At 42.3% G+C, this 26,438-nt stretch overlaps 1 protein-coding gene across 4 annotated transcripts in view; it reads left to right on the top strand.

Moving 5' to 3' along the window:
- PRKDC (protein kinase, DNA-activated, catalytic subunit) overlaps positions 1 to 26,438 on the top strand; it is a 189,532-nt gene that overhangs the window by 107,086 nt on the left and 56,008 nt on the right. For 2 of the 4 annotated variants that reach the window (XM_005563282.4, XM_005563280.4), the window contains exons 53-64: positions 142 to 266; positions 357 to 506; positions 9,775 to 9,948; positions 10,766 to 10,864; positions 12,587 to 12,794; positions 13,468 to 13,657; positions 15,621 to 15,821; positions 18,062 to 18,174; positions 19,241 to 19,372; positions 21,611 to 21,790; positions 23,067 to 23,272; positions 25,956 to 26,094. In XM_005563282.4, coding sequence (XP_005563339.3) covers positions 142 to 266; positions 357 to 506; positions 9,775 to 9,948; positions 10,766 to 10,864; positions 12,587 to 12,794; positions 13,468 to 13,657; positions 15,621 to 15,821; positions 18,062 to 18,174; positions 19,241 to 19,372; positions 21,611 to 21,790; positions 23,067 to 23,272; positions 25,956 to 26,094 — 1,917 coding nt within the window. Of the gene's footprint in view, positions 1 to 141; positions 267 to 356; positions 507 to 9,774; positions 9,949 to 10,762; positions 10,865 to 12,586; positions 12,795 to 13,467; positions 13,658 to 15,620; positions 15,822 to 18,061; positions 18,175 to 19,240; positions 19,373 to 21,610; positions 21,791 to 23,066; positions 23,273 to 25,955; positions 26,095 to 26,438 lie in introns of all 4 variants that reach the window. The other 2 variants (XM_005563281.4, XM_005563279.4) reach the window with 1 other exon arrangement.

The following is a 26,438-nucleotide window of genomic DNA, read 5'->3' as shown; positions in this document are numbered from 1 at the left end:
ACTGTCCTATCATCTGCCTTGTTGTAGGTGATAACATTGAACACCTTCTTTGGGCTCACTTAAATACTCGATAAACCTTACTTTCAGTGCTTAATCTACATTTCCACTTCTGTGTATTTGAAAATAAACTTAATTTTTCAGATGCTGGAGGAGTCTCTGTGTGAACTGGTTGCGAAACAATTGAAGCAACATCAAAATACCATGGAGGACAAGTTTATTGTGTGCTTAAACAAAGTGACCAAGAGCTTCCCTCCTCTTGCAGACAGGTATGGGCTGTCCAGGGAGCCTGTGTCCACGGAGCCTGTGGGGGCAGGAGGGTCCTTGGCCCTCCTCTCACCAGTCCTCTTGTCCCCCAGGTTCATGAATGCTGTGTTCTTTCTGCTGCCAAAATTTCATGGAGTGTTGAAAACACTCTGTCTGGAGGTGGTACTTTGTCGTGTGGAGGCAATGACAGAGCTGTACTTCCAGTTAAAGAGCAAGGACTTCGTTCAAGTCATGAGACATAGGTGAGTGAACACTAGCCCTGCTCTTGGGTCCCATTGGCTCATAAAGTGTCAATTTGTTCAGACATCTTCAACTCAAGAAGAACTTGTGTGTTTCGATGATATGCACGTTTGTGAAGTTGGAATCTCTGAAGAAAAGGTGAAGGCACCTTAAGAATAGGACATCTGCTGAGGTGGGCCTGCTCCCTGCGCCCTTGGCCTGGCATTTTGGGGAGCCACATCCTAGGGCGTGTTTCACCCATAAATGAAGGAGGTGGCCTGTGGGGTTACCTTGGCTCTCTTCAGATTTAAAATGTGTGCTTTTGAGTTCTGTACCTATTTTGCCAAGTGAGAAGCTTCTGTTAATGTGTTTAAATTGTTCATTTATTTTCAAAATTGCAATATAGCATGAAAGTATATATTAAAAGAGAAAGCTGCTGATCACTTACATTATATTATTTCCCTGTCCCCGTACTCTTTTCCAGTCTTAGTCTATGTACTTTTTTTTTCATTTTTTGAACTTTTATTTTTGAATCAGGAGGTACAAGTGCAGGTTTGTTACAAAGGTGTATTGCGTAATGCTGAGGTTTGGAGTACAGATGAATCTGTCACTCAGGTAGTGACCGTAGTACCTAGCAGGTAGTTTTTCAACTCTTGCCTCATATCCTGCCTTCCCCTTTGTTTGTTCCCCAGTGTCTGTTGTTCCTGACTTTATGTCTGTGTGTACTCAGTGTTTAGCCTCCCACATATGAGTAAGTACATGCAGTATTTGCTTTTCTGTTTCTGTACTAGTTTGCTTAGGACAATGGCCTCCAGCTGCATCCATGTTGCTGCAAGGACATTTCATTCTTTTTTATGGCTGCCTAATATTCCATGGTATATATGTGCCATTTTCTTTATCCAGTCCACCATTGATGGGCACCTGGGTTGATTCCATGTCTTTGCTGTTGTAAATGGTGCTATGGTGAACATATGGGTGCATGTGTCTTTTTGGTAGAATGATTTATTTTCCTTTGTGTATATACCCAGCAATGGGATTGCTGGGTCAAATGATAGTTCAACTCTCACTTCCTTGAGAAGTCTCCAAACTGCTTTCCACAGTGGCTGAACTAATTTACATTCCCACCAACAATGTATAAGCGTTCCTTTTTCTCTGCAGCCTTGCCAATATCTGCTATATTTTTAACTTTTTAAGAAAACTATTCTGACTGGTGTGAGATGGTATCTCATTTGCATTTCCCTGATGATTTGTGATGACCTTTATATATATATATATACACAGACACACATATATATGTATATATACAATTATATGCATATACGTATATACGTATATGTACAATTATATACATATACATATATACGTATATGTATATATTTGTTGGCCACTTTTATGTCTTTTGAGAAGTATCCATGTCTTTTGCTAATTTTTTTTAATGGGGTTGCTTCTTACTTGTTGAATAAGTTTTTTATGGATTCTGGATATTAGCCCTTCATTAGGTGCATAGTCTGTGAATATTTTGAATATTTTCTCCCATCTATAGGTTGTCTGTTTACCCGCTTGATAGTATATCTTGCTGCACAGAGTCTCTAATTTAACTAGGTCCTGCTGGTCAATTTTTGTTTTTGTTGCAGTTTCTTTTTAGAACTTAGTCTTAAATTCTTTGCTAAGGCTGATATCGAGAAGGGTATTTCCTAGATTTTCTTCTAGAATTTTTATAATTTGAAGTCTCACATTGAAGTCTGTAATCCATCTTAATTTTTTTATATGGTGATAGGCAGGGGTCTGGTTTCATTCTTTTGCATATGGTTAGCCAGTTAGCACCATTTATTGAATGAGGCATCTTTTCCCCACAGCTTATTTTTGTTGACTTTGTCGAAGATCAGATGGTTGTAGGTCTGTGGCTTTTTTCTGGGTTCTCCATTCTGTTCCATTGGTCTGTGTGTCTGTGGTTCTCCCCCACTCCCCCACCAGTACCATGCTGTTTTGGTTATTGTAGCCATGTAGTATAGTGAAGTTGGGTAATATGATGTTCTGGCTTTGTTCTTTCTGCTTAGAATTGTTTCGGTTATTCGGGCTCTTTTTTGGTTTCATATGAATTTTAGAATAGTTTCTTCCAATTCTGTGAAAAGTGACATAGGTAGTTTGAAAGGAATAGCATTGAATCTGTAGATTGCTTTGGACAGAATGGCTATTCTAACAGTATTTTTTCATTTATGTGTATCATACCCGATTTCTTTCAGCAGTGTTTTGTAGTCCTCCTTGTAGAGATCTTTCACCTCCTTGGTTAGCTGTATTCTTAGGTGTTTTATTCTTTTCTTTGCCTTTGTAAATAGGCTTACATTCTTGATTTGGCTCTCAGCTGTAATGTCATTGGTGTATAGGAATGTTACTGATTTTTGTACATTGATTTTGTGTCCTAAAACTTTACTCAAGTCATTTATCAGTTCTAGGAACCTTGTGGCAGAGTCTTTAGGGTTTTTTAGGTATAGAATCATACCATCAGAGAAGAGGAATAGTTTGATTTCTTCTTTTCCTATTTGAATACATTTTATTTCTCTCTCTTGCTTGATTGTTCTGTGTAGGACTTCGAGTACTATGTTGAATAGGAGTGATGAGAGTGGGCATCCTTGTCTTTTCCAGTTTTCAAGGGGAATGCTTCCAGTTTTTGCCATCATTCAGTATCATGTAGGCTGTGGGTTTGTCATAGATGATTCTTACTATTTTGAGGAATATTCATTTGACGCCTGGTTTGTTGAGGGTTTTTGTTTTTGTTTTTGTTTTTTGAGATGGAGTCTCGCTGTATCACGCAGGCTGGAGTGCAGCGGCGTGATCTCGGCTCACTGCAAGCTCTGCCTCCTGAGTTCACGCCGTTCTCCTGCCTCAGCCTCCCAAGTAGCTGGGACTACAGGTGCCCGCCACCACGCCCGGCTAATTTTTTTGTATTTTTTCTTTAGTAGAGACTGGGTTTCACCGTGTTAGGCAGGATGGTCTCGAACTACTGACCTTGTGATCCGCTTGCCTCAGCCTCCCAAAGTGCTGGGATTACAGGCATGAGCCACCACGCCCGGCCAGTTGAAGGTTTTTATCATGCAAGGATGTTGGATTTTCTCTCTCTCTCTCTCTCTCTCTCTCTCTCTCTCTCTCTCTCTCGGAGTCTCTCTCTGTTACCCAGGCTAGAGTGCAGTGGCGCGACCTGAGGTCACTGCAACCTATGCCTCCCAGGTTTAAGTGATTCTCCTGCCTTAGCCTCCTGAGTAAGGCACATGCCACCATGCCTGGCTAATTTTTATATTTTTAGTAGAGACAGGGTTTTATCGTGTTGACCAGGCTGGTCTTGAACTCCTGACCTCAAATGATCCATCCGCCTCGGCCTTCCAAAGTGCTAGGATTATAGGTGTGAGCCACTGTGCCTAGCCCAGAATGTTGGATTTTATTGAAAGCTTTTTCTCCATTTATTGAAATTATCATAAGGCTTTTGTTTTTAATTGTTTATGTGGTGAATCACATTGATATGTGTATGTTGAACCAACCTTGCATCCTAGGAATAAAGCATACTTGATTGTCATGCATTACCTTTAGTTGTGTTGTTGGATTCAATTTGCTAGTATTTCGTTGAGGATTTTTACATCTGTATTCATCAGGGATTTGGCCTGAAGTTTTCTTTTTTCATTGTGTCCTGTCAGATTTTGGTATCAGGATTTTGGCTTCATAGAATGAGTCAAGGAGGAATCCTTTCTCCTTGGTTTTGTGAAATAGTTTCAGTAGAATTTGTACCAGTTCCTTGTATATCTGCCAGAATTTAACTGTGAATCCATCTGCCCTGGGGGTTTTGTTTTCTTTTTTCTTTTTTTTCTGCTTGGTAAGTTTTTTTCATTATTGATTTAATTTAGGAGCTCCTCATTGGTCTGTTCAGGTGTTTTTGTTTGTTTGTTTTTTGTTTTTTTTTTAAATTTCTGGTTCAATCTTGGGAGCTTGTATGTTTCCAGAAATGTATCCATTTCCTCTAGATTTCCTAATTTCCTTATGTAGAGGTGTTCACGATAGTCTCTGAGGATCTTTTGTATTTCTGTGGGATCAGATATAATGTTATCTTTGTCATTTCTTATTGTGCTTATTTAGATCTTCTGTCTGTCTCTCTTTGTCCCTATTGATCTAGCTTGAGGTCTATCAATCCTGTTTATTCTTTCAAATAATCAACTTTTGGTTTTGTTGAATCTTTGTGTAGATTTTTGGATCACAGTTTCGTTCAATTCCACTCTGTATTTTGGTTATTTCTTTTCTTCTGCTGTCTTTAGGGTTGGTTTGTTTTGCTTTGGTTGGTTTTAAGGCGGAGTCTCACTATGTTGCCCAGTCTGGAGTGCAGTGGTGCAATCTTGGCTCACTGCAACCTCCATCTCCTGGGTTCAAGCTATTTTGCCTCAGCCTCTTTCCCGAGTAGCTGGGACTACAGGTGCACACCACCATGCCTGGCTAATTTTTTTGTATTTTTAGTAGAGACAGGGTTTCACCTTGTTGGTCAGGCTGGTCTCAAACTCCTGACCTCAAATGATCCTTCTGCCTTGACCTTCCAAAGTGGGATTACAGGCGTCAGCCACTGCACCCGGACTTGGTTTGTTCTTGTTTTTCTAGTTTATATGTGATGTTTGATTATTGATTTGAGGTCTTTCTAATGTTTTGACATGGGCATTTAGTGTCCCTGTTTTCCGTAATTGAAAAAAATTTGATTTCTGCCTTAATAATTTTCTCAACAGTTATTTAGGAGTAAGTTGTTTAATTTTTATGTAATTGTGTGGTTTTGAGAGGTCTTGGTATTGATTTCTATTTTTATTGTACTGTAGTCTTGAGCGTGTGCTTGGTATGGTTTTGAATTTTTTTTTAATTTATTGAGGCTTGCTTTATGGCTGAGCATGTGGTTGATCTTAGAGTATGTTCCATGTGCAGATGAGAAGAGTGTATATTGTGGTATATTAGATGGAGTATTCTATAGATGTATTGGGTCCGATTGTTCAAGTGTCGAGTTTAAGTCCAGAATTTGTTAGTTTTCTGCCTGCCTTATCTATCTATAACTGTCAATAGAGTGTTAGTTTCCCACTATTATTGAGTGCCTCTTTATAGGTCTAGAAGAACTTATTTTATGAATCTGGGTGCTCCAAAGTTAGGTACTTATATATTTAGTATATAGTTAAGTCTTCTTATTGAATTGAACCCTTTGTCATTATGTAATGCCTTTTTTTGTCCTTTTTAACTATTGTTGGTTTAAAGTTGTTTTATCTGATAAAAGAATAGTGACCCCTGCACTTTTTCGTTTTCTGTTTTTGTGATAGATCTTTCTCCATCCTTTTACTTTGAGCCTGTGGGTGTTGTTACATGTGAGATGGGTGTCTTGAAGAGAGAAGATAACTGAGTTTTTTTTTTTTAAATCCAACTCGCCACTGTGTGGGTTTTAAGAGGGGCCGTTAGACTGTTTACATTCAAGGTTTATATTGATATGTGAGGTTTTGATCCTGTTGTCATGTTGTTACCTGGTTGTTTTGTAGACTTAACTGTGTAGTTGCTTTATAGTATCTGTGGGATACATACTTAAGTATGTTTTTGTGGTAGCAGGTATTGTTCTTTTGTTTCATGTTTAGCACTCCCTTAAGGACCCCTTATAAGGCAGGTCTAATGTTAACAAATTCCCTTAATGTTTCCTTGTCTGAAAAGAACTTTATTTTTCCTTTCCTTATGAAACTTATTTTGGCAGGATATTAAATTCTTGGTTGGAATTTGTTTTCTTCAAGGATGCTGAAAATAGGCCCCAGTCTCTTCTGGTTTTTAAGGTTTCTGCTGAGAGGCCCACTGGTAGCCTGATGAAGTTCTGTCAGTATGTGACCTGACCCTTCTTTCTAGCTGCCTTTAAAGTTTTTTCTTTCACGTTGACCTTGGAAAATCTGATGACTATGTGTCTTGGGGATGGTCTTGTATGGTGTGTCACAGGAGTTCTCTGAATGTCTTGAATTTGCATGTCTACCTCTCTAGTGAGATAGGGAAGGGAATGTTTTCATGGACTATATCCTCAAATATATTTTCCAAGTTGTCTCAGGAATTCCAGTAAGTCATAGGTTTGATTCTTTTTACATAATCTATTGTTTCTTAGAGATTTTGTTTAAAAATTCTTTTTCCTTTATTTTTTTCTGACTGGGTTGATTTGAAGGACTGGTCTTCAAGCTCTGAGATTCTTTCCTTAGCTTGGTCTATTCTTTTGTTAATGTTTCAGACTGTGTTATGAAATTCCTGTAGTGAATCTTTCAATTCCAGAGTTCAGTTTGGTTCCTTTTCTTTTCCTTTGTTTTGTTTTGTTTTGTTTTCGACAGGGTCTTGCTGTGTAACCCAGGCCGAAGTGCAGTGGTGTGACCATGACTTACTGCTGCAGCCTCGACCTCTCAGGCTCAGGTGATCCTCCCATCTCAGTCTCCTGAGGAGCTGGGACCTGTGCAGGCATGCGCCACCACGCCCAGCTAATGATTTATATTTTTGCAGAGACGGGGTTTCATCGTTTTGCTCAGGCTGGTCTCAAACTCTCCAACTAAAGCAATCTACCTGCCTCAGCTTCCCAAAGTGGTGGGATTACAGGTGTGATCCACCACGCCTGGCTTGTTCTTTCTTAAAATGGCTATGTTGCCTTTTGACTCTTGAATTATTTTACTGGTTTCCTTGAATTGAATTTCAGCCTTCTCCTGGATCTTGAGCTTTCTTGCCATCTGGATTCTGAATTCTATTTCTGTCATTTCAGCCATTTCAATCTGTCTAAAAACCGTTGCTGAGAGACTAGTACAGTTGTTTGGAGGTGAGGAGATACTTTGAATTGCCAGTGTTTGCACTAATTCCTTCTCATCTGAGAGGGCTGGTGTTCCTTTATCTTTTTGGAGTTGCTGCTGCTTGGATGGGGCCTTTTGTTTTCATATTCATCATTTTCCTTGAGGGTTTGACTGTGGTGTATGCTGAGTATAGTCGATTGGCTTCCTTTCTGGGTGCTTTCAGCAGGCTGAGGCTCTGTATAGGATCTTTCTTTGTCCTTGGTTCCTGCATTGGGTTTCACAGGTGATGTATACTAGAAGAATTTTTTTTAGTGATGTAGTTCAGACTATGATCCAGTATATGGTGCTTAAAGGTAAGGGCTAGCAGATAGACTGTTAGATTACAGTGTGTTCAGCGCAGTGTTCTGGGGGCAGGGGAAGGGAGATGACCCCCTCACTAAGTTCATTTCCAGGCCTTAGAGGAGCCCCTTCCAATCACTGGCACCATACTCACATTTCCTGAACCCCAAGGGGGGCCCTGGTAGGCTGCGCTCTCCATCTCTTAGCAGTGGCCTGAGTTGAAGGTTAGGTCACCAGGAGACCCACAGTATTCCAGAGTCCCACTGGTCCTCTGTGCTTGGCAAAGCCAGAGAGGGTTGTGGGGTATGTCTGTGGGTGGTCTGTTGGTATAGTAGGTCAAGGGTGGGGGATCTCAGGGCAGGGTGATGTTGTCATGCTTGTGCAGCTGGTGTGGTGCCCACAGCCTGGGATTTTTTGCCCAGCAGACAGTTGTGGGGACTGCCTAGCTCACGCTCTCTTGACCAAGTCTGTTGGTGTCTGCCCCGGTAGCTAGCCTGACCAGTCAGTTTTATGCCATGCTTTCTGTGCCCAGATCACTGGGCTGTTAGGTGTTGAAGGCCACTCAGGCAGATGCAAAGCTGGCTAACAGGCCTCACCCTTCCCAGACCAGCCTCATGGAAGGGGGCTCACCCAGCACTCATGCTGGAACACAAACCCACGTCTCACTGTACTCAGTGGTCTGAGCAGAGCTTAAGCTCTGGCCACAGATCTCGGCTCTGTATTCCTGAACGATGTGCTTAGACCGTGGGGGGCTGAGACCAGGCCCACGGCTTCATCCTCTGTCCCCTTGGAATCAAGCACTGTGGCCAAAGTGCTCCAAGGTCACTGGCAAAGAACTCAGGCTGGATAGTGGAGGCTATGCTGTGTCTATGCTCTTGTGGGAGCAGCTGGGGTTGGTAGTGCCTGGGAAGTTGACAGATAGGCATGCGAATCAGGCTCTCCCCAGACCCACAGGAAGGACAGCCCTGCTGTTTTCCGCCCCAGCATTCAGCAGGGCCTAGAGTGACTCAGAGCAAGGTGAGAACCTGGGGGCATGGGCGCCTGGGGTCGCATTTTGCTGGAGCTGCTCTACGCTGAGTGAGACCTGCCAGGCTCCACGTAGGCTGGTGCTCTGCCTGTACCTTCTCTCTGACAGTTCCCTGCCAATTCAAATGTCTGTGGGGGTTGTGGGATCTCTTGTGGCTAGTATTCCAGAGCTCCATGGTGAGCGTGGGTTGCCCCATAGTCACTCCACTCACCCCTTCCTTAGGACCTGATTAGGGCCAAGAGTAGGTCGTGGCATCCGGAGACTGTGCAGGCTTCCCAGCTTCCTCCCTCTTCTGCCTCAGTGTCTGCATTGCCTCTCTCTATCGATGTTCAGTGCTTTCTTTCCAAAGATCTCTTCAAAGCATGTTGGTTTACTCATTATTTTGCTCTGTTTTGGTGGGAGAGGCCCTCCTGGCTATGTCTATTCAGCCATCTTGTCCCCCTCCTATGTAAGTATTTTTATACAACAATAAACGTGCATTGTGTCAGTAACAAAGAATGTGTGTCACTGTCCTAATATCCTTACGTTCACTGAGTATCTACTGTGTGAAGCATTCAGCTGGGTGCTATTAAGGAGTCAAAACAAGGAAATAAATACTTGCCTCATTTAGAGCTCAGATTGCACTTCACTATACACCATGCCAGGCAGCACTTGAAGTCCTTTTAAAAAATACTTTGTTTGCCATTATTAGGTTTTTCTAAAAATAGACTTTTTATCTTGAAGTAATTTTGTATTTGTAGAAAAGTTGAAAGATAGTACACATAATTTCCATATATACCCTTTACCCAACTTTCCCCTTACATAATCTTGGTACATGTGTCAAAAGTAAGAAAGTAACATTAGAACATTACTGTTTACCAAACTAGGCTTTATTCCATTTCTCCAGTTTCCTTCTAATGTCCTTTTTCTGTTTCAGGATCCGGTGTAGGATAGCACATTGAAGTTATTTGTCTTACATTTAATAATCTAGTCCATGATTATTTCAAGAATACAAGTTTTATATAAGTGTAGTGTTATCTATTATAACAAATTTTGAAACAAAGAAGAAAAAGTTGTCTGTCATACTTTGAAAGTACAGTAATAAAAAATAGTTAAATTTGTGTGTTTTTAAAATCTCTCCCATAGAGATGATGAAAGACAAAAAGTATGTTTGGACATAATTTATAAGATGATGCCAAAATTAAAACCAGTAGAACTCCGAGAACTTCTGAACCCTGTTGTGGAATTCGTTTCCCATCCTTCTGCAACATGTAGGGAACAAATGTATAATATTCTCATGTGGATTCATGACAATTACAGGTAAGCTATACATTGACTATTTTATTTTGTGGTTTTTTTTGTTGTTGTTGTTGTTGTTGTTTTTCTTTTTGAGATAGGGTCTTACTCTGTCGACGAGGCTGGAGTACAGTGGCACCAACACAGGTCACTGCAGCTTCAATCTCCTGGGCTCAGTTGATCCTCCCATCTCAGCCTCCTGCGTAGCTGGGTCTATGGGTGTGCACCACCATACCTGGCTAATTTTGTTTATTTTTTGTAGAGACGGGGTTTCGCCTTCTTTCCGGGGCAACATTAACACTTTAGGAATCATTTGGGTCCCCTTATCAATCTGGAACATAATAACACATTTTTTTTTTACCATATGATTAATAATTTTTTTTTTTTACCATATGATTAACATTTATTTTGCTATATCTGATTGTATCCTTTTAAAAACTCATTTCACATATGTTTGTGAAATAATCAGAGTGAAAAAGTATGGTGGTGTGCTTATAAAACCTATTTTCATAGTTGTCCTTTTAAGATCTGGCAAAGACTAAGGAGATGAAGTCTGCCAGGATCACTGGGCACAACTACACCGCCACAGCTGAGCGTCACAGGACCGCTGGGCCTCCTGTGGGCCCATCCCCCTGTTCCACTCTGCTCCTGCTGGGAGCGAGGATGGGTTCTCAAGGCTTGTGCACATACCCATGAGTGGGGCAAGCTGTGATTTGGAGATCTAAAGTCTAATGGGAAAACCAGTCTTTTTAAATTGAATTCTAGATGGTGTTACTGTAGTTGAACAAAAGGACTAGAAGAGAGCATTAATGTTGTGACGTTTTGCTGTTTTCTCAAGCAGAGATCCAGAAAGTCAGACAGATAATGACTCCCAGGAAATATTTAAGTTGGCAAAAGATGTGCTGATTCAAGGATTGATCGATGAGAACCCTGGACTTCAGTACGTGCTCTCCTTGAATAACTGGGCTGGGACAATTAAATGTTAAGGGTATTGCTTTCAAAGGTAGCATAGAGTATTTTTCAGGAGTTTTAGAAATGTATTTGCAGTATTAGCATTTTCTCTGCTTTTTGCATTTCACAATATTTAGTAAAAGAGTATTTTAAAGCACATTATGAAGAGTAAGGCTTTAAAATCCTGACAACTTAAAAATAACACTCTTGAAAAAGTCATATGGACCAAATGCTAGGGCAGTGAGTTAAAGTGTTTCAAAATGAAAAGAAAGTCTACAATGACAATTCTTCTGTTTCCCATTTAACACACATAGTTGAGATCATGCTGTAAGTATTAATGTTGAAAATAAAGTGTTTGAAACCTTAGAAATGAGATATTAATTATATTAGTTAATAATAGTAATATTAGTTACATATGAAAGTGTGAATGATGATTGTTATCCTCTAAAATGCCTGCCGTGAGTAAGTCAGTTATATGTGTTTCTGACTATATAAGTATACTGACTATGCAAAAAGGGGGTTAAAGTTTTTATTATTATTATTAATATGTTTTTTAGAGATAAGGTCTTGCTCTGGCACCCAGGCTGGAGTGCAGTAGTGTAACTGTAGCTCACTGTAGCCTCGGACTTCTGGGTTCAGGTGATCCTCCTCCCTCAGCCTCCTGAGTAGCTGGGACTACAGGCATATGCCAACAGGCTCGGCTAATTTTTTACTTTTTGTAAATATAGGGTCTTGCTATATTACCCAAGCTAGGCTTCAGTGCCTGGCCTCAATCCTCCTGACTTGGTTTACCTAAGTGCTGGAATTTTAAGTGTGAGCACTGCTCCCAGCCTCAATATAAGAAGCCATACACTTTTTGTATGTTTCTGTATATTATTTTTCCATTCTGCTATAATTTTAAATTCATTGAGCTTCTTAAAATTGTATTTGGATTTCATATGCATTCATAAATTATAGGACCTAGTTTGCTATGTATGTATGTATGTATTTATTTTTTTGAGATGGAGTCTCACTCTGTCACCTAGGCTGGAGTGCAGTAGCACGATTTCAGCTCATTACAACCTCCGCCTCCTAGGTTCAAGCAATTCTCCTGCCTCAGCCTCCCGAGTAGCTGGGACTACAGGTGCACGCCACCACACCCAGCTAATTTTTGTATTTTTAGTAGAGGCAGGATTTCACCATGTTGGCGAGGCTGGTCTTGAACTCCTGAAGTCAGGTAATCCACACACCTCGGCCTCCCAAAGTGCTGGAATTACAGGCCTGAGCCACTGTGCCCAACCCCTAATTTGGTATTTAATTAATATATGTTTTGAGTATTTTATGGCAGTAATTTTTATAATGAATTGTTTTGGCAAGGCAGTGAAGGATTTTGTGTAATTTCCTAAATTTTTTTTTGTTTCAAATAGTTAATATCATGTACTCATCATTGAAAACTTCCCAGAGAATAGAGATAAGAGAATAAAATCACCCAGTTTCTCCCCTCCCCTCTGTAGCATAAAAAATATGCTACATTTTTTGTAATATTCCCCTCCTTTAGTGGATATGTTTCATAACTCAGACTGTATTTTTGATATATTTGAATGTGGTTTCCCTCTCTGTTAAGCTTCATGTGGGTGAAGAGCTGTGCCTTCTCCACAGGACACCCTGTACAGCACATTCTTTCCCATTTGCCATTGTCTAAGCAATCTACTTTTTTCTCTCTGCTTTTCAGATTAATTATTCGAAATTTCTGGAGCCATGAAACTAGGTTACCTTCAAATACTTTGGACCGGTTGCTGGCACTAAATTCCTTATATTCTCCTAAGATAGAAGTGCACTTTTTAAGTTTAGCAACAAATTTTCTGCTTGAAATGACCAGCCTGAGCCCAGATTATCCAAATCCCATGTTCGAACATCCTCTGTCAGAATGTGAATTTCAGGTAATGTGGTCTTCTCTCTCATAGTAGTGAATATTATAAGCTTTTCTTGTTCATGAACATTTTTAATAGCTTTAACTGGCTCTTTGCTTTCTTGGAATACTCACATATTCCTTTCTGAAAAGGAAAGGGAAGGCTCGTGCCTCTGCTTCAGCCACCTGGAGGTCCACAGGCCTCACCCTCTTGGCCGTCACTAGATTTCCCTTGTCAGGATCGCCATTGCTTTCCCTCCCCTTATTCCTCCCAGCCCACAGTGGATGCTGAGCTTGTGCTCTCTCGCAGCAGCCTTAACAGTGGGGATGATGGGCAGGTTGCAGAGAGCTCCTGGGGTAGGGCCCCTCTGGTCCCACTCACAAGCTCAGGATCTGTCCCAGTGGCATGTGTGTATGTGGACAAGTTGGGTCACTTGACTCGTTGAATTTGGGTTGCGGTGCTGAGCATGATATCAAGCCTTTTTATGCAAACATTAAGAAAGTTGGGTTTTCTCCCTCAATAGTTAGCTAGTTTTTCTAGTTGGCAAATCACTTAGTTAAAACTTTTAAATTAGAGAAGATTCTTCAGCTGCATATGAAGTTATGGTGGAAATATGCTGATGGTACCATTAGATTTTAAATAGAAATATATCAGCGTTCCTTAAAAAGGAGCCTTATTTCATTTGAAACTTTCTTATATACAGGAATATACCATTGATTCTGATTGGCGTTTCCGAAGTACTGTTCTCACTCCAATGTTTGTGGAGACCCAGGCCTCCCAGGGCACTCTCCAGACCCGTACCCAGGAAGGGTCCCTCTCAGCTCGCTGGCCAATGGCAGGGCAGATAAGGGCCACCCAGCAGCAGCATGACTTCACACTGACACAGACTGCAGGTAACAGTGACCCACCCCGCCGGCCATGTATACAGCACTCTGACCTCAGTGGGCAGCTTCTGTCACAACAGTGTTGGGCTTTTGCGAGAGAAGTAAGGGATGATAACAAAAAGCATTGAGAACCCAAGGAAGATGTCAGTCAAAAGAGTGGGTTCCTATGACAGTCAAACTCATGGAAACAGAAAGTAGAGTGTTAGGTGCCAGGGTCTGGGGAGGAAGAATGGGGATTTATAGTTTAATGGGTACAGAATTTCAGTTTTGCAAGAGGAAAAGTGCTGTGGAGGCAGGGTGCAGTGACTCATTCCTGTTATTCCAGCTGGGGCAGGAGGATCAGTTGAGCCCAGGGGTTCTGCACCAGCCTGGGCAACATGGAAAGACCCCATCTCTACAAAACAATTTTAAAAATTAGCTGGGCATGGTGGCGCACGCCTGTAATTAGTCCCAGCCACTGGGGAAGCTGAGGCGGGAGAATGGCTTGAGCCCAGAAGTTCAAGGCTGTAGTGAGCTGTGATCATGCCACATGCACCTTGGGCAAAAGAGCAAGGCCATGTCTCAAAAAAAAAACACAACTGTGGACGTGGAAGATGGTGATGATTGTACAACAGTGTAAATGTCCTTAATGCCATTGAACTGTGCACCTAAAAATGATTGAAATGGTAAATTTTATGTATATTTTCCTTTATTTTTATTTATTTTTTTGAGACAGAGTCTTGCTCTGTCGCCAGGCTGGAGCTGGAGTGCAGTGATCTCGGCTAACTTCAACCTCTGCCTCCTAGGTTCGTTCAAGTGATTCCTCTGCCTCAGCCTCCTGAGTAGCTGGGACTACACGCGCGTGCCACCTCGCTTGGCTAAATTTTTGTATTTTAGTAGAGGTGGGATTTCACCACGTTGGCCAGGATGTTCTCAATCTCCTGACCTTGTGATCCACCCTTCTCAGCTTCCCAAAGTGCTGAGATTACAGACGTGAGCCACCGCACCCAGCCTGTTTTGCTACAATTTTTCTTTTTCTTTTTTTTTTTTTTTTTTTTGAGACGGAGTCTCGCTCTGTCGCCCAGGCTGGAGTGCAGTGGCGCGATCTCGGCTCACTGCAAGCTCCGCCTCCTGGGTTTACGCCATTCTCCTGCCTCAGCCTCCTGAGTAGCTGGGACTACAGGCGCCTGCCACCGCGCCCGGCTAATTTTTTGTATTTTTAGTAGAGACAGGGTTTCACCGTGGTCTCGATCTCCTGACCTTGTGATCTGCCCGCCTCGGCCTCCCAAAGTGCTGGGATTACAGGCGTGAGCCACCGTGCCCGGCCTACAATTTTTCTAAAAAAGAAATGGATTATTTCTGACCGGAAAAATCAAGGAAAGTTTCAGTATATGTATGTTTTGGTTTTGGTTTGGTACAGAAAAACCTAGTGCAGCAAATTTAAGACATCTTATCTCCAAAGCAGAGTAGGGGTAAACCAAATTCATTTACTAGATTTACAGTTATTAAACTGTTCTTTCTCAGATGGTTTAACTGCTTCCTTTGATGAGCAAAGTACAAATTGTAGAGTAAAATATCTTGATCCTTTTACATAAACTCTTTAACGTTTTTCCTTTATGTAATTTTTTTCACATTTTGTTGGTTCTGGAAGTGGGACTAATTTGAATAATCACAATGGGAATTCTGTGACACTAATATTACAAGTCAGGGGCTCTTAGCACCTTTCAGTAGATAACAAAGTGTTATTCCTGTGGTGGGAGCAAGTGGCATGTTTCTTACTTTACAAATGGGGACGTTGTGGCCCAGGGGCACTGAGGCCCATGCACCCAGTTTTCCTTGGGGCATACCCTGGGATCTGACAGAGCCTCTGCCCAGGGTTGGAGGTGAGCACGGAGGCCTAGGGTGCTACCAGGTGTGTCTTGGCAGGTGGTCCTGCCCCGTTTACAGAGCTGGGTGGTGCTGAGTGCCTGACCTCTCTGATCACATGTTGCAGATGGAAGAAGCTCATTTGATTGGCTGACCGGGAGCAGCACTGACCCGCTGGTCGACCACTCCAGTCCGTCATCTGACTCTTTGCTGTTTGCCCACAAGAGGAGTGAAAGGTTACAGAGAGCACCCTTGAAGTCAGTGGGGCCTGATTTTGGGAAAAAAAGGCTGGGCCTTCCAGGGGATGAGGTGGATAACAAAGTGAAAGGTAAGCTGGGTTGCTGAGAGTGCTTAAAATAGCTTCCCCACTAATTACTGCAGAGCTCAGGTCTGGGGACATTTCTGACTATATCCATGTTTCCTTGTAATTCGTAATCAAGCCCCTTAAAATTCAGTTAATGTTGCCTAGGCACTTACCATGCTGAAGACATTGTTTTCTGGGAGTTCCAGAAGAATCCTTCAGTAAGTTATACTTGATCCATTGTTGAGTGACTTTCTGGAGCATTAGGAGTGGGTGAGGCTTTATAAAGGGGTGATTGTAAGATGTAAGATTGTAAGATGAGGTGGAATTAGCAAGCACGGTCTAGGGCGAGCAGGCTTAATGCAGGTGGAGAATGGGGAGAGCGTCCTAAGAGATTGGGTGGAGGAAGAGCATTTGAGAGAAGCCTTGGAGCTGGGGGTATGGGAAGGGAGAGGATGGAAAGGACAGGGATGGAGAAGTGTTGGGGTGGGCAGGCTCAGATCAATTCCGTGGTCCAGGTGAAGGGATGCTTCGGGGCATGCTAGAGTAACGGCAAAGGGTGCTGCTTGTGGGTGTGGGGGTGTGTGTCGAACTTCAGCTTTAGGAAGCAGCCTTGTAACGCACCAAGCAGAGGAAGGTTCGGGGACTGAATGCCCTTCCCTGAGGTTTGTGTGGGGCAGAAGTGGAGTGATGGGGACTGGGAGGCAGGGGCCAAAGGCACCAGGACCTGGTCTTGGCTAACTGATGACCAGAGCTAGACGGATGCTGAAAGGCTGGAAGCAGCTCTTTGTGAGAAGTGTGGCTCTGGGAGGGAACAAGGGCCCAGAGGAAGGACATGTGCAGAGAGGAAAGGGCCCATGACAGAACCCTGGGGGAGTGCCAGCAGGGAAGCTCAGCTCTGTGGAAGTAAACTTAGAAGAACTTAGAAGCAAAGCTCACTGCCTTCTTATCTAATCGTAGGAACTGAAACACAGGCAACATAACTTGCTTTACTCCACCACTCTCTGTCATACTTTTCAGTCACAAACCTGTGGCCCACACACAGTTCTCTAAATGGAACCGGGAGAGGTCAGTGTGGCCCAACTTTTGGCACCTGCTGTGAGTTGGAGTGCTGGTGGTGGTCATTCAGGTGGAGCCACCTGAGCACTGACAATGGGGGTCAGCAGCAGGGAGCTTTCTCTGGGAGCTCATGGTTTCGTGGCCTGGCGGGAGTGCTGCTGTGGACCTCCATACGTGGGGCCCCTGGACTCCCTGCGTTGCAGGGCTGCGGGCGCCATCCTCCTTGGGGATCCTTTGTGAGAACGTGGGTCTTTTCTCTGTGGACGCTCTCGGGATCTTCTCTTTTAAACCAGCGTTCTGACATTGCACACAAGTGTCCTTGGGTGTAGGTCTGTTTCAGTCTGTTTCTCTGGGCATATGGTGGGAGCTTCCAGGCCGCTGACTCTCACCTTCCAATTCTGGAGCGTCATCACGGGTGATTTTGTTGAGTTCTTCACTTCAGTTTGCTGTTTTCTCTTTGGAGTCCTAGTGCTTAAATATCACACCTGCGTGAGTGTCCTTCTGAGGTGTCATGTTTTTCCCTTTGCCTCTTTTCTGGGAAATCCCTTCAACCACCTGTGCTTTTAAGTTATGACATGTTTTAGTTTCCATGAGCTTTTTTTCATGCTCTGAACATTTCTTCAGTTCCTACTCTTGTCTTTCTGATAAATGATCATGTTTTGAAATTTCTTCCTGCATGATCTGCTTTTAACAGTTGCTCTTTCCTTGTTGCTTACTTTGGTTTCTGTCGTTCATATTTGAAGCCTTCCTTAGAACCTGTCGTGATTTGGAGGTTAAGGCTGGTATCTGCCAGGCACTAAACAGGCATTTGGAATCATATGAGTTTAGGAGCGCTGCAGTCACCTGTCCCTGGTTGCCACAGTCCGCAGGGAGGCTGGTCTGCACCGGGTGTTGAAGCCTCCGAGGCAGCTCCTCTCTTGTTCAGTTAGCCAGAGGCAAAGCACTCCCAGACAAGTTGGGCCGAGATTCAGAAGGTGGCTGCGTGCCCTCCCTGGGCCTCCTTCTGGAGGGGCCTGGCCCCTTATCATGCCTGCTGAATCCACTGCTGAGCAGTTCCAGTTGCAGCTGTGGCCCCTGCACTCCTGCTCCCATCGCTGCCTCTGTGGCACTTCTAGGTTTTGTCTTTGAGGAAACCCGAGGTGAAAATGAACCAGCAGAGCCAAGTGTCTGGGCGGCGGGGAGTAACTGGGCCTGCTTTCCCTCTCCAGGTGCGGCTGGCCGAGTGGACCTACTGCGACTGCGCAGACGGTTTATGAGGGACCAAGAGAAGCTCAGTTTGATGTATGCCAGAAAAGGCGTTGCTGAGCAAAAACGAGAGAAGGTTGTATTTTGTCAAGAATTTGATCAGAATGATGCAATTTCTGTCACAGGATACAGACGAAGTGAACAAGCTTCCTGCCAGACACTGGCTCCAGTGTCACCTGCAAACCAGGTGGCGGGGCTGCTCCAAGCCAGCCTCCTGGGGCTCCCCCACGGGGATGCAGCCCCCGCGGTGCCCTGGTGGGGGTCCAGGAATGCACCCCGTTCTCTCCGCGGGTGGAAGCGTGGCCGACCTGGGATCAGCAGGCTGATCCTGGGCCCACCTCAAGGCCCGCGCCCTGGCAGGACTTCACTGGCCCTCGCTTCAGGGACCAATGCGGCGGGAGGGCAGCTGGGGGCTGGGACTCACGGGGCCCCGACGACAGGTGGCCAGGCGGGCGTTCCCGTGGCGTGGAGACTCTGTAGCCGCAGCGTCCATTCCGCCTAGATATGGGTCATTAAGATGCATTTATAAGAAGCGGGTAGGACAGATCCCTGACGGTGCTCAAGTTCAGCGCCAGCCGCTGCCTCCACCGGAGCGCCTCCATCCACATCTGGGTGTGAAGCCCTCGAAGTGGGGCACTGTGCCGGCCCCCTCCCCAAGCCCTGCCGCCCAGTGATGTTTGTGGAGCCTGAGGCCTCCCGGACTGCGCCCCCGGGGCACTATTTTGCCCCCTCGGAGGGAACCTTGGGCTCTGCAGCTGCCTGGGAGCAGAAGTAGCCGGAGGGCAGGACCTTGAGGTGGAAGTGCGCACCGGCTGCCAGCTTCGTTCTCATCGAGACTTTCCAGAGATGCAGCCCTCCGCCTGTTTTTAAATACTTCTAAATCAAATTTTCCGATTTTATAAATATTCTGATTACTTTATAGTGAATGTTTAAAGCCTTTCCACTGCTTGTTGTATAGTGATTTTATTTTGGATGCAGCGTCTGCCCTAGACGGTAAAGCAGAGTGACTAAGCCTCCGGGAGCATCAGTTCCCACTGCTTCGCCCTTGTGGTTCAGGGGATTTTGGCAGCCTCATAGCTCATGCACGACTGGTTTCCTTCAATGAGAATGTTCATCTTCTACTTTGGTTTTCGTGCTTGTAGGAAATCAAGAGTGAGTTAAAAATGAAGCAGGATGCCCAGGTCGTTCTGTACAGAAGCTACCGGCTGGGAGACCTTCCTGACATTCAAATCAAGCACAGCAGCCTCATCACCCCATTACAGGCCGTGGCCCAGGTCAGTCCTTGCCGCTGCGTTTTCTGTTGACAGGTTAAATAAAATCTGTTTCCAGTTTAGGGGTTTGCCTATGTGAGGAAACATGGCTGAGGCTGTCCTGCAACATAGATGAGGTGTTGGTTTGTCCTCAACAGTGGGCTTGGTGTAAAGACCTTGCTCCAAGTCCTGACTCTGCCATTTCCTAGTTCCATGATTTCTTTACACATGCTGAGACTCTGAGATCATCAGTGCTGAAGACATTATTTATCGTTATTTATCAGGATTACCACTGCATTTGTCTGAAGAAAGGGAGCATAAATGAAGGAATTTGTACTCAGGAATCAGTGGATTGTAGACATGGAAACCCGTCCACGTGTTACATAAAAACAGCAGGTTACCAAACAGGTCTAAAAGTGTACACACCAGTAAAAGACACGTGCCAGTGATTTAACCTCTTTATAGTATAATTGTGGGTGATACTTATTTTCTTTTTTCCTAAACCACATTTTCTGGGTGCTCTATTCTGTTCCGTTGGTCTGTGTGTCTGTTTTTGTACCAGTACCATGCTTTTGTGGTTACTGCAGCCTTATAGTATTGTTTGAAGTTGGGTAGTGCAGTGCTTCTAGTTTTATTCTTTTTGCTTAGGATTGCTTTGGCTATACGGGCTCTTTTTTGGTTCCATGAATTTTAGAATAGTTTTTCTAGTTCTGTGATAACTGATGGTAGGATGATAGAATTAGCATTGATTCCATAGATTGCCTTGAGCAGAATGGCCATTTTAACAATATTGATGCTTCTAATCCATGAATATGGAATGTGTTTCCCTTTATTTGTGTCATTTTGTGATTTCTTTCAGTGGTGTTTTTAGTTCTCCTTGTAAAGATCTTTCACCTTCTTGGTTAAGTGTATTCCTAGGTATTTTATTCTTTCTGTGGCTGTTGTAAATGGGATTGTGCTTTTTTTGATTTAGCCATATTTTCTAAAATTTTACTACTCACTAGAACTCTTATAACAAGATAAATATATTACTTAAAATATACAATAAGGAATTTGTATGTTTTAGTCATACATAGCTTTTATCAAAGTAATTTTTTGCGTTCGATAATTAGATTTTTTTTAATATTAAGTATAATCTTAAATCAGTAGAATTGTACAGTAAACATTTCAACTATTTATTTTTTGGCTATGGTAACTAAGTGTAAACCATTGCTTTTAATGTTCTTTTCAACAATATGCAGAAATCACGCTTGATTTAAGAACATTCATTTAATAATGTAATTTGTTCATAAAACATCAAAAATGGATTACCATTATGTTGTAAACATAATTAAAATAGGTCTTAGACATGAAAAAAGAACATGATCCAAAAAAGCAGCACAAGTCTCTGCCTCTACATGTAGAGGCAAACATGTAGCAAAATTAACAAAAAGATATTAACAGAATTGACTTGTCAATTATAATATGATAGAAAACTTATTAACAGGGAAGATCCCTAGAAGATTACACAAAGTAATTTTTAAACTTTATTTATCATGCTTACATGCCTCCATTTAGCAAAGATAGACACTATATGCCAGGAACTGTTTTTGGTACTAATGTCACAGCATGAATAAATAAATAAAGGGAGTATCCTGTGGCCATGAAGTGTGTGAGGGTTAGGGCTATAAATGATTAGGTAGTGTGCTGTTTGAGGGAGCTGATGCTCAGAAGAAGCATCTGATGGTTTCAATAGTTTAAAGTGGTCAGGTGGTGGGACCTTGAAAATTAACACTGGCATTTCATTTAAGCTGATCAGTTATTTTAAGCTTTACCATGGTGCTGATAGGAGGAAAATACCTAAACATTTAATCTTTCTCTGAGATTTTATGAGGTGCTGCACTAAGCACTGGCTGTGCATCATCTGGGCTAATCTTCCCCGCAGCACACTGTGACGTGTTCTGGTAGCCCCCATTTAAAGTTTGGAGACCCAGACTCAACTCAGGAGAGAAACTATATCATTATATATTGATTAAGCCAGCTTTTAAATTCATTTCTCTGGGCCAAAAGTCCATGTTTCCATAACATACATCAAACAGATATATTTGGTTAAATTCCAAATGCTGCCTTTGTCAATGCCTGTTAAATCTTTCTAAATAGAATTGAGAGGTATAATAGATGTGTTTGCAACAGTCTGTATTTTCTAAGCTCTGATAGTATTGGTGATTTATATAGCATTTTTGCTTCAGATCCTAATTTGTCTTTGTTTTGAATTTTTTACAGAGAGACCCAATAATTGCAAAACAGCTCTTTAGCAGCTTGTTTTCCGGAATTTTGAAAGAGATGGATAAATTTAAGACGCTGTCTGAAAAAAACAACATCACTCAAAAGTTGCTCCAAGACTTCAATCGTTTTCTTAATACCACCTTCTCTTTCTTTCCACCTTTTGTCTCTTGTATTCAGGTAAAGTCTGCACACACTTCACCAAATATTGTTTGCTGTGGCTTCACATGGCCATTCCGTCATCACACTGTTTCCCATGTTGAAACTTTTGATAACCTGGTGTTTAACAGAGTAGATGTACTGTTTGGGTTACCTCCTCCCAAATGAGTAGATGTAATTTATTCCCCCCCCCCCCCAGAAAAACCGATATGTGACAGAATAACCAGAAATCAAACATGTTATGTTTTATTTTGTAGTAAGCCAGTCCCCTCAGTGTTTTTGATGAAACCCTTCATTTATTTAGTTGTTTTTCCTTATGTAGTCTTTCACCAAATTCTTTCCTGCCTCTTGACTGCTGTCAAAAGGTGTTGACTGAGTACCTGCCTGGCTTTGTTCTAGGTGGTTGGGCCACATCAATGAAGAGGCAAAAATTCCTTTCCTCTTGACCTTACATTCCCATTAATAGATGCGTAATAGGCAACCCACAGGGAAATGTAGAACGGGATGTTAGGTTGTATTAAGTGTCGTAGTACTTGAGTAATGGGGAAGTATTAAAGCAGTGTAAGATAGTAATGAAGCAGGTAAGCAGGTGCCTCTTGATGGGTAGGGTGTGTGTGCCTAGATGCAGTGGTCAGAGAAGTCCTTTCCAGGGCAACACAGCATGAGCAGAAAATCTAATTTAATATTCAGTTACTACTTAAATATATTTGTCAGAAGATTATTTTTCATGTAAGAAATGTTTTCTGTGCCATTCAAAGTATGGGTTGTATAAAATTCCCTAGTAGAACATCTTTTTGATTCATTTTAGTATTTTTGTATCTAGTGACCTTTTCTGAATAATTACTAATTTATATTCTTCAATATTGTGTATCGGTAGTATCGGTTTACAAACGAATTGGGTAATATTTTTCTGAAATGAAATACTTAGTTTTTCTGTTTTATTCTTTTTGATGGAACGTGAAACTGTCAGTATAAATTTCTTTTTACACATTAGCTCTGTTTTATATTGGTTTCTAATTTATGTGTGTGTGTATATGTTATCTTCATATTTTGATAGTGCTTTTCTTGCTTTAAATCGATCCCTGGATTGGAAGTGTAAAATTAAAAGGTCATTTCCTCCTTTGAGCAAATTGAATATTGTGGGAAAATTTGTTAATAGCATTACACAGAGAAACTTCTGGTGATACCACTACTTAAACATTGGTACCTTTTATGTTTAGTAAAGTATGTTACTCCTTGTGAAAACATGGTCCAAGTACCACAAGCTAAACAGCTGGTTGTATGTGTGGTTTCACAGGACATCAGCTGCCAGCACGCAGCCCTGCTGAGCCTTGACCCAGCAGCTGTTAGCGCTGGTTGCCTGGCTAGCCTACAGCAGCCCGTGGGCATCCGCCTACTGGAGGAGGCTCTGCTCCGCCTGCTGCCTGCTGAGCTGCCTGCCAAGCGAGTCCGCGGGAAGGCCCGCCTCCCTCCTGATGTCCTCAGATGGGTGGAGCTTGCTAAGTAAGTGTGAGGTCGAGTACTCTTGGGAGCACACTGGATTTGACCAAAGCAATATGGAAAACACTTGGCTTCACTTGGCAGAAAATGAACTAATAAAGTTGATAGTAACAGTAATGTGAAATTTAAAAGAAAAAAAAGTCTTTCAGGCTGAGTACCATTCTCAAAGTCAAGAACAGTTGCCACATCAAGCAGTGTCTTGCTCATGGAAAGAGAATGTTATTGAAACCTGCTGATTTCTTTCAGTATACGATTTTTTGGACTCAGTGTTATTCACCAAGTTGAGTTTCCTGTAAAGTGTAGCTGTGAATCATAGTTCCTAATATTTTATGTTATTTCCTGCTTCACTACACTGAATAGTGGATGATTTAGTATTTTCAGCAGGACTTAAGGTTTTAGAAAGAGTTTAAATCAGTTAATTTGGGATAAACAGATTCCATTTTCTAGTTATACCATTTTCCATTATGTCTGATTCTTCCCTTACCTGTGATCTCATCATATGAAAGTCTCATTCTGAGGAGGTTGTTAGGTTAAGATTGAAATTTAACTTGAACTTCATTTTGTAGTGCAGATTTTTAGAGCTTTAGGTTCTAAGAGAAAAGATAGTAAAAGTAAGGGAGGGGATCCTTGTGCTTCCTGCTGTTTTGTAGTTAATTCATGTCTGTCTTGATTGAGCGCTGAGTGTACGAGGTGCTGTGCCAGGCACTAAAGAGACGTGAAATTGGGTTAGACATTGATCACAGACTCACAAAACTGGCAATCTAGTAGGAAATATATGTACTTTACACATAATAAATCAGAATTGAAGTAGAAGGTGGTGAGCACTTAGACAAGATAAAATGCCAGGGCCATTCAGAGAGTGCCTCTGGGCTATGCTGATTTTACCTTGGAACCGTTTTCTCCTATTGCTTCAGATGTGTAAGTGAACAGGAAGTGGCACCTTGTATGTTTACTATTTCCAGGAGTGGTAAACATATATAATGTGTATTTACTAAGTAAGCGGAGCAAACAACTTTTAAGGGCCTAAACTTAAACATTTTTTTCTAACTGTGTTAAGTACATTCTCATACTTTTGTGATATTTTTGCATTCGTTTCTGAGCATTGTGAACAAGTTTAGTGTTTTTTGTTTTGTTTTGTTTTTGAGACAGGAGTCTCACTCTGTCGCCCAGGTTGGAGTGCAGTGGCGCGATCTTGGCTCACTGCAACCTCCGGCTCCTGGGTTCAAGCGATTCTCCTGCCTCAGCCTACCAAGTAGCTGGGGTTACAGGCACGTGCCACCACGCCTGGCTAATTTTTGTATTTTTAGTAGAGATGGGGTATCACTGTGTTAGCCAGGATGGTCTTGATCTCTTGACCTCATGATCCGCCCGCCCCGGCCTCCCGGAGTGCTAGGATTACAGCCGTGAGCCACCACACCCAGCCTTAGCCTTTTTTTTATATGTAATGACCATTGTTTTAACCATGTTACAGTGAACATAATCCAGGGACCTGGGAACCAGTATAGGGGTACGTATGTAGCTCTCCCTCTTCCTTTGACTCTGGGGCCATGAGCTACTGCTCCACCACCTACCTATCCACCCACCTTTACTGCTGATTTATTACCCCTAACATTCTGTAATCAGGGCAGTAAGAGAGCCACATCTACTAGATTTTATTGAATTCAGAATTCATAAGCTCTAGGAGAGAGCCCGTAGGGCTCTTTTGATGTAAATGCAAGAGACTTAGTACCAGAAGGAAACTGAACAGCAGGAGAACTAAGGAGGGAGCAGTCCTTGGCTGGCTGGTTTAGGAAGAAATAACATTTGGGTTGAGACTGCAAGATGGAAAGAAATTTCCTGGAGGAAGGGAACAAACCTAATAAACACTTTGAGAATATCATGGACTGGGAAACTTGATTGAAAGGGTCAAGCCAGAATTTTGTTAAAGTGAAGAAATGAATGAATACTCCAACAAATTGAGATGGTCCGTAGAACCATGGATTAAACATGGCATCAGTAGTCAGGATTATTTTTTCTTTGCTTCCGGGTTTTTGGGGGCTAGACAAGGATTCCAAATGGGTCACCTGCAGATATTTTCATGGATTAATACTGAAGAACCTTATGTAATGACACATCTTGTATACTGTGAACCTTTGATATTTTCAGATTCTACTTTTGTTTTGTTTTGAGGCGGAGTCTTGCTCTGTTATCCAGACTGGAGTGCAGTGGGGCATTCTCGGTTCACTGCAACCTCCACCTCCTGGGTTCAAGCAGTTCTCTGCCTCAGCCTCCCAAGTAGCTGGGACTACAGGCACGCACCACCACGCCCAGCTAACTTTTTGTATTTTTAGTAGAGACGGGGTTTCACCATGTTGGCCAGGCTGGTCTGAACTTCTGACCTCAGGTGATCCACCCACCTCGGCTTCCCAGAGTGCTGGGATTACAGGCATGAGCCACCACGCCTGTCCCAGATTCCACTTTAAATGCACATCTGAATAAATTCTGCCCTATGTATGATTAAAGTTATAAAATCTAGGGGTAACTTCATAGTTTCTTAAATTTTATATTTTTAGCAAAATTAAAGTAACATTTTATGTCTCTTGTTAATGTAATGTGTGGCAACTTGATTTACTATCATTTCATTAGAATAAATACTTTTAAAATACTGGGGTGTTCATTGATTTGGCCTTTTTGATTTGTTTTGTAGACTGTATAGATCAATTGGAGAATACGACGTCCTCCGTGGGATTTTTAGCAGTGAGATAGGAACAAAGCAAATCACTCAGAATGCATTGTTAGCAGAAGCCAGAAGTGATTATTCTGAAGCTGCTAAGCAGTATGATGAGGTAAGATTGATCTCTGGCAAAATATGACATTTACTACAACACTTTTGTTTTCTGCTGAACTGTAACTTTAAGCAAAATAAGGTACAGCAGATCCTTGTTGGTTACAATGTTGATGAGGAAGAAAATTGGTTTCCTTATAGGTTGTTCACTTAAGTGAGGGCCTACCATACTATGAAACTGTATATTGTTTTTCTGTCTGCTCTTACACAGTTTCTATTTGAATAGGTTATTTTCTTTCAGTTAGTTAAAACAAAAAATTATAACGAAGTTGTATTAGGCTGTTCATGCATTTCTATAGGGAAATACCTGACACTGGGTAATTCATAAAGAAAAGAGGTTTAATT

The sequence above is a fragment of the Macaca fascicularis genome, chromosome 8 (assembly GCF_037993035.2).
Source record: "Macaca fascicularis isolate 582-1 chromosome 8, T2T-MFA8v1.1".
Classification (NCBI taxonomy): Eukaryota; Metazoa; Chordata; class Mammalia; order Primates; family Cercopithecidae; genus Macaca; species Macaca fascicularis.
The sequence above is the reverse complement of the archived record's forward strand: the minus strand, read 5'-3'. Positions and strand labels throughout refer to the sequence as shown.